Source organism: Papaver somniferum, chromosome 5, assembly GCF_003573695.1.
Source record: "Papaver somniferum cultivar HN1 chromosome 5, ASM357369v1, whole genome shotgun sequence".
NCBI lineage: Eukaryota > Viridiplantae > Streptophyta > Magnoliopsida > Ranunculales > Papaveraceae > Papaver > Papaver somniferum.
The window spans coordinates 175024101-175031195 of NC_039362.1; the positions used below are offsets into that span (position 1 = coordinate 175024101).

Below are 7095 nucleotides of genomic sequence, written 5' to 3' on the forward strand. Positions count from 1 at the left end.
TTAGTGAGGGGTAGATTAGGTAATACGTAAAATACTTAGATAAAGGGTGACCCCGAATTGATATCTGGATCCAGTTTTTGTCCTTTTCTTATATCCCCCAATTGATTTTTTTATCCCCCAATTTCGCATTCTTTGCAATTTGGTGGGCTATCTAGATCGAGAGGAATGCACGTCTGTTTAATGGGCAGTACAAAAACCTAGATTCTATCATTGACACTGTAAAGGTTTTTTCGTATAATTGGTGCGTGGGTACGGATATATTTCGGGGTTATTCTTTAGATTCAGTTCTGCATAATTGAGATGCATTCATGAGATAGTTTTTATTCTTTGGTTTTTTGTTTTATGAAAGCTCTACTATAACGGAGCTTTTCTTCCGTTTTTCTATCATTCTACCATTATCATGGTGGTGAATTGATTTTTTTTATATGATATATTGCCCTTTTTGAATAAAAAAAATTCATGAACAATAGTATTAAAAAATAAAAAATCCCGACATTAATATAAATGAATAACTTTTAGGGGCATATCCGGAAAGGAAAACACTAGCTTTTAGCATTCGACACCGTTTTCTCCGTCGTTCACTTCCATTGGGGATTTGGGTTCAGTAGAAACGAACCCTAGAAATGTAATTGGTGGAACTGAAAGAATCACGCACTGTAATTGAAGAAGAACTTACTTCTCAACACTGGTAATCAAATCCTAAACTGTATCAGGTGAGTAATCTTTCAACCCCTACTACTTGTGTTGAAATTTGGTCTTCCAACATTGGGGTTTTATTTCTTTTGTAATGGAATTAGGGTTCGAACATTTGTGGTTTGCTCTAACTTTAGACAGTTCTGTTTAGGTTTTCTAATGGTGTCTGAACTTAGAAATTGGGGGTTTGCTGCGTAAACTCATTTGGGGTTTTTTCTTTTGCAATGAAATTAGGGTTCGAAATTTGGGCGTTTGATATAAATCTAGACGCTTCTTGTTGGGTTTTGATTGAAATGAGTGTACGTAGATTCAAATTTCTCAAATGTTTTTGTTTTCAGTAGCTAAATATATTGAATATGAGGTCGAAGAGACTGGAACTTATAGAAGCTCAGCAGAAGCAGAAGAAGCTGTCAACGGCAAAACGAAGAGAAGCTCTCCAGAACCAGAGGCAGTCAATAACGAAACCACGCTCTGCGTCTGTCAACAACAGCAGATTGGTAAATCAAGTTATGACTGATTTAGTGGATGAAATACTCAATGCTGCTGCTATTGAGAAGCAGATGTCGTCTGCAAAAAAACCACACAATGCCCCGGAGGAAAATGAAATTGGGATTGATGCGGTGGATGGAAAACTTAACGATGTTGCTCAGAGTTTGTCAGCTAAGAAACCATGTTCCGCATCTGCCAAAGGACGAAAGGCTAGAGAAATTGCGACTGATGCGGTGGATGAGAAAGACAACACTATAGCTCTTGAGAACCAGAGGTTGTCAGCAACGAAACAATGTTCCGGGTTGGTCAGTGGCAGCAGGGAAAGTGAAACCGTGACTGGTGTAGTGGATGAAAGACTCAATATCAAGAAGCGGAGATTGTCAGCAACAGAACTCAACGACGCAGTGGGTGAGAAACTCAACGACGCTGCCCTTGAGAAGCAGAGGTCGTTGACAAAAAAACCGCGCATTTCATTCGTCAATGGTGGAAGGGCAAAAGAAATTGTGACAAATGCAGTGGATGAAGGATTGAACGCTGTTGCTCTCAAGAAGCAGAGTCCGTCAACGACAAAACCACACGTTTCATTTGTCAATGGCCTAAGGGGAAAAGAAACTGTGACTGATGCAGTGGATAAAAGACCCGACGCTGTTGCTCTCGAGAAGCTGAGATCTTCAACAACAAAAGCATGTACTGCGGTGAGCATTGCAGTGGATCCAAGACCCAGCGTCGTTGCTCTCAAGAAGCAGAGGTCGTCAACAACAATACCATCTTCTGCATCTGTCAATGCAAACGAAATTGTGACCGGTCCAGTAGATGGAAGGCAGGAAGTTATTGATGACATGCTTGATGCTGAGAAAGATATCAGAGATGAAGATACTGACACAACTGGTACTTGGAGCGATTTTGGAGATGACGATGCTGACATACTTGATGCAGATGGAGACAGTGACGTGCAAAACGAGGAAGACCAATCGTTACCCACCAACTCTCATGAAGATGCTGACATGCTTGATACGGATGGAAATGGTGACTTGCCAATTGTGGAAGACCAGTTGTTACCCACCAACTCTGAGAACGTTGCAGGTTCCTCAAGCAAAAGGACATGTGAAGAGGTCCAAAGCCAAGTAGCTGCCTCTCATAGCGAGTCGAACAACACAAACTATGCCGGTAATAATCGCCAAGGGAACACTTCTTGTCCATCGGGTGGTTCAATTCATTTACTAGGTACCCCTCAACTGATTATATTTGACAAATTTGGGCGGCGTTCTGATGTTGAGTCAGAAGAATTTGCAATGGATATTGCAATGACAGTACGAGTGCATTGTCGTCCTGCAATTGGCTCTTGGTATGACGTTCCAAACATCGTCAAAAAGAATATATGGAAAGATGTTGCGGTAAGTGTACAGCGTATTCAGTTTATTTTAGTTCTCTTAAAATCTTTATGATCATTACATGATATGGAGATTGTCTTTGCAGGCTAGGTATATCATACCTGGAATTTATAGACCTAATGTTTTGTCCAAGGCTAACAAAGCTTGGAAAACTTGGAAGCATCAGCTGCAAGTAGAGTTGGATAAACATGAGACTGTTGCGGAGAGAAAAAGAAATATCCCGTACCAGTTGATTAGAAACAGAGAAGATTGGGAAAGTTTTGTTGATTTCTGCAATACTGATGAGGGTCAGAAACGTCGTACAGCATCGGCGGCAAGTGTTGAGACGCTTCGCAAAGTACAGCGAGAAAACAAGAGTTTGCAGTCTGATACCCATTTACTCCGAACACCATCTGGATTACAAGCAGAAAATCATATTTCTACTCCGTCAAATCAATCTGCGCCACACACAGAAAATCGTACTTCTACAGCAACCATTCAATCCGCGCCACACACAGAAAATCGTAATTCTACAGCATCCATTCAATCCACGTCACACATACAAAATCGTGCTTCTACACCATCCAATCAGTCTGCATCACACATACAACATCGTGCTTCTACACCATCCAATCAGTCTCCATTAAGCATACAACATCGTGCTTCTACGCCATCCAATCAGTCTGCATCATACATACAAAATTGTACTTCTACGCCATTCAATCAGTCTGCATCACACATACAACATCGTGCTTCTTCACCATCAAATCAATCTGCGTCACACATGCAGAATCGTGCTTCTTCACCATCAAATCAGTCTGCGTCACACATGCAGAATCGTGCTTCTTCACCATCAAATCAGTCTGCGTCACACATGCAAAAGCGGGCTTCTACACCATCAAATCAATCCGCGTCACATATGCAAAATCGTGTCTCTACACCATCAAATCAATCCGCGTCGCACATGCAAAATCGTGCCTCTACACCATCAAATCAATCCGCGTCGCACATGCAAAATCGTGCCTCTACACCATCAAATCAATCTGCGTCACACATGCAAAATCGTGCTTCCACACCGTCAAATCAATCTGCGTCACACATGCAGAATCGTACTTCTACACCTTCAAAGCAATCTGCGTCTCAGGTAAAAATTTATATGATTCTTACAAGTTGAAGTTACATCCAGAATTATTTTTTCTGCTAAGTGACACATTTTTATTCATTTGAAAACTGAACATAGTTACATAGAATTAGCACAAAGCCAAAATAGGTACAAGTAAAACTCTAAAAACAGAATCTAAGAACCTGCTCTACCCAAAATTTCTATCTACTGAAACGGTCTTCCTGAATGCACTACTCTCTCACCAGCACCTAGTCAGGACCCATTTATTGCCAATAGATGCGCTGAGAAATTTAATTCACTAAAGTATCTAACCATATTGATGTAGTACCATGGTACATAACTATTTCTGAAATCATTAACTACTGAGTTGAAATATGAATTGATGATAATAAATCGGCCCTCTGCCATCACATGGTTCCCATCACCTGACAACTGTGTCTCTTGTGCACAACAAAGTAACACATCCATAGGTAGGTTCGACCCTACTTTCAGAATTCAATTCTGCACTAGAAAGTATAAATGAGTCTTGTTATGCTAAGTTGAAGGTCAGAACACTCTACACCATTTAGTAGTTCATTTTAATATCTCAAACTGTTTCAAACTTCTACATCATCATAATAGCATTTCTAGCATGTATAGGTATAGAAAACTGATATTAATAATGTGTAGACAAAGGAAATTTAAGTTATTATTATCGCTGAGTTCTGTGAATTATTAATCAGCAAAATTGAAGGTATCTCTTTTATCTGTGTTAATAGTTTAATTATTTGCATTTTCATTTCTCTGATATGCGTGTTTGATTTCGAATGTCATTTTTTTTAAAGAGAAAATCATAAAAATTTAGATTATAGTTTCGAGTCTGATTCATGCAAGATTGTATGAGTTCCATCAGATTGAATTACTGATGTTTAAGTATCCTGAACATAAATTTGAGTTATGGACTTATCATTTATTTAGGTTCCTATTTTATGCTGGCCATTTCACTAGTTCTATGATTAATGATTTGTCATATTTTTAGGGTTTTAGTTTGGTTTTCACAAATATGGATTGCCAGCTATTAATAAGTTGCAACTATTAATTTTCTGTAGTTCTGAACTAGTTCACTTCCAAAAGAAAAAGAAATCAGGGGCAAGATTGTGCTTCTGTCATTAACTAGTCTTATACACTATTTAGGTTATAAGATGACTCCACAAGTCTGTCTATTCCTTTTTCGCTTTTTCTTTTTTGCTGGATTTTCTGGTATTAATGATTTGTCTGGAATTTAGAAGTAAACTTCATGATTAATTTGTAATTTCAAGATTGCTGTTGTGAAATTGTTTTCTCGAGATATTGGTAAACCAACAGTTGGAAACTCTTGGTTAACTGACACCAAAACTCTGTATCTAGTTGAACCTCCCCCGAAACCACAAAATAAGAATCTAAAGTTGCCAATTATTTGTTTCGCTTTTACTCATCTCTGTGCGTGTATAATTATTAATTATGTTAGCATACTTCTTATGTTACTGAATGTACACTCTTGGTTTGATGGATGTAGTCACCTAGTACGGCCAGCTTGCCTGCTCGTTCACATTTGACACCTCCTGCGTCCAACTTGGCTGCTCGTTCGCATTTGACACCTCCTGCGTCCAACTTGCCTGCTCGTTCGCATTTGACACCTCTTGTGTCCGACGTGCCTGCTCGTTTGCATTTGACACCTCCTGCGTCCAACGTGCCTGCTCGGTCACATTTGTCACCTCCTGCTTCCAACTTGCATGCTCATTCGCATTTGACACCTCCTGCTTCCAACGTGCCTGCTCATTCACATTTGACACCTCCTGCTTCCAACTTGCCTGCTCATTCACATTTGTCACCTCCTGCTTCCAACTTGCCTGCTCATTCACATTTGTCACCTCCTGCTTCCAACTTGCCTGCTCGTTCGCATTTGGCACCTCCTGCATCCAACGTGCCTGCTCGTTCGCATTTGGCACCTCCTGCGTCCAACTTGCCTGCTCGTCCACATTTGCCACCTCCTGCATCCAACTTGCCTTCTAGTTCATGTTTCATAAAAAACTTTAAAGGAAGAACCATTGCTTTAGGTAGTATCAACACTGCAGATCCACCAACGCAACATGTCTATAGTTTAACTGTCGAAGACATATTTGACAGAGATGCAGAATTATTTGATAAAGACGGGAAGCTTGGAGATATTACGATCGGTGGCGTGATTAATTGGCCAAAAGCATGTGTTGAGTACAGCTTGCCTGCTAATTCATGTTTTATACGGAACTTCAAAAGAAGAACCATTGCTTTCGGTAGTATAAACACTGCTGGTCCACCACAGGAACATGTTTATAGTATAATTGTGAAACAAATATTTGACAGAAATGCGGAATTATTTGATGCAGATGGGAAGCTCGGAGACATTAAGATTGGTAACGTGATTAATTGGCCAAAAGCATGTATTAAGCCTTGTTGACAATAAACAATGCCTCTATTTTTATTTTCTTTTGATTATCAGAGTGTAACTAGTATGTGTAGCCTTTGCAAAATTGCAAGTGATGTTTTTTGGTTGTAGTTTTAGAAGTTTGTGTATATTAGATGTTGTCTGGACTCTGGACAAGAAAATTCTGAAGACTCGAGGGGAACAGATGAGAGCAGGAGAAAATTCTCAAAACTTCTGACGGATTGTAGCAGGTGAAGAGATTAGTTTTGTCAGACAAATATTTGTCATTTATTTTTTTGTGTGTGTAAACGACTGTCACCTGTTGCGTTCCCGTTCCCGTCACCTTCATATATATATATAACAGGGCTGTCATGTTCAATTTTAGGGGAAATTAGGCGTACGCCCAAAAAAAAATATTCTTATCGTCAAGTCCAAGGTTATTTTTAGTTTCCGTGATTAGGAGTGTGCATGGGCTGGAATGGACCGGTTTTTACCTCATCCCCATTCAATCCACTTCTTTCGGATTTCAAATTTGGCATCCGAAACAGACTTGCATCCAATGGATGCACAGATGAACGGAGTGGATACGGATAATCCAATGGATTTGTATTAGTTAAAGTTTATAATGAAAAAAATAAAACCAATATAGATGACTTCTTATAGAACCTACACGTTTTATATATGTAGATAAATATAGAAGTGCCATGGACAATACTCCAAGCAAACACCTTAAAAATTCGAAAACTTCTATATATCTTCTAAAAACTATATAAATGCCTTTAATCTAACGGATATGGATGTCCAACGGATTCTCAAGGTTGCATCCGGGCCCAATCCGTAATCCGTTGGATTTCAAAAATCTCATCTCCATCTAACCCATTAGTGAACGGTGCGGGCATCCATCCGCAAAAGTACGGTTGGTCCCGGTTAAATCCGCTGATTACGGGTAAAGTGCTCACCCCTATCCGTGACACCTATAATTATATGAAATTTTGAAA

At 39.5% G+C, this 7095-nt stretch overlaps 1 protein-coding gene across 2 annotated transcripts; it reads left to right on the plus strand.

Moving 5' to 3' along the window:
* Positions 1-541: 541 nt before the first annotated feature.
* Positions 542-6276, plus strand: LOC113283734. 2 transcript variants are annotated; one of them, XM_026533071.1, is made up of 4 exons: positions 542-713; positions 1032-2576; positions 2659-3696; positions 5210-6276. In XM_026533071.1, exons 2-4 carry the CDS (start codon positions 1050-1052, stop codon positions 6128-6130), a joined length of 3486 nt encoding a protein of 1161 aa, XP_026388856.1. In that variant the 5' UTR covers positions 542-713; positions 1032-1049; the 3' UTR covers positions 6131-6276. The 2 variants fall into 2 exon arrangements, with proteins under 2 accessions (XP_026388856.1, XP_026388857.1); XM_026533072.1 differs by having other exon boundaries at positions 1035-2576.
* Positions 6277-7095: the final 819 nt, after the last annotated feature.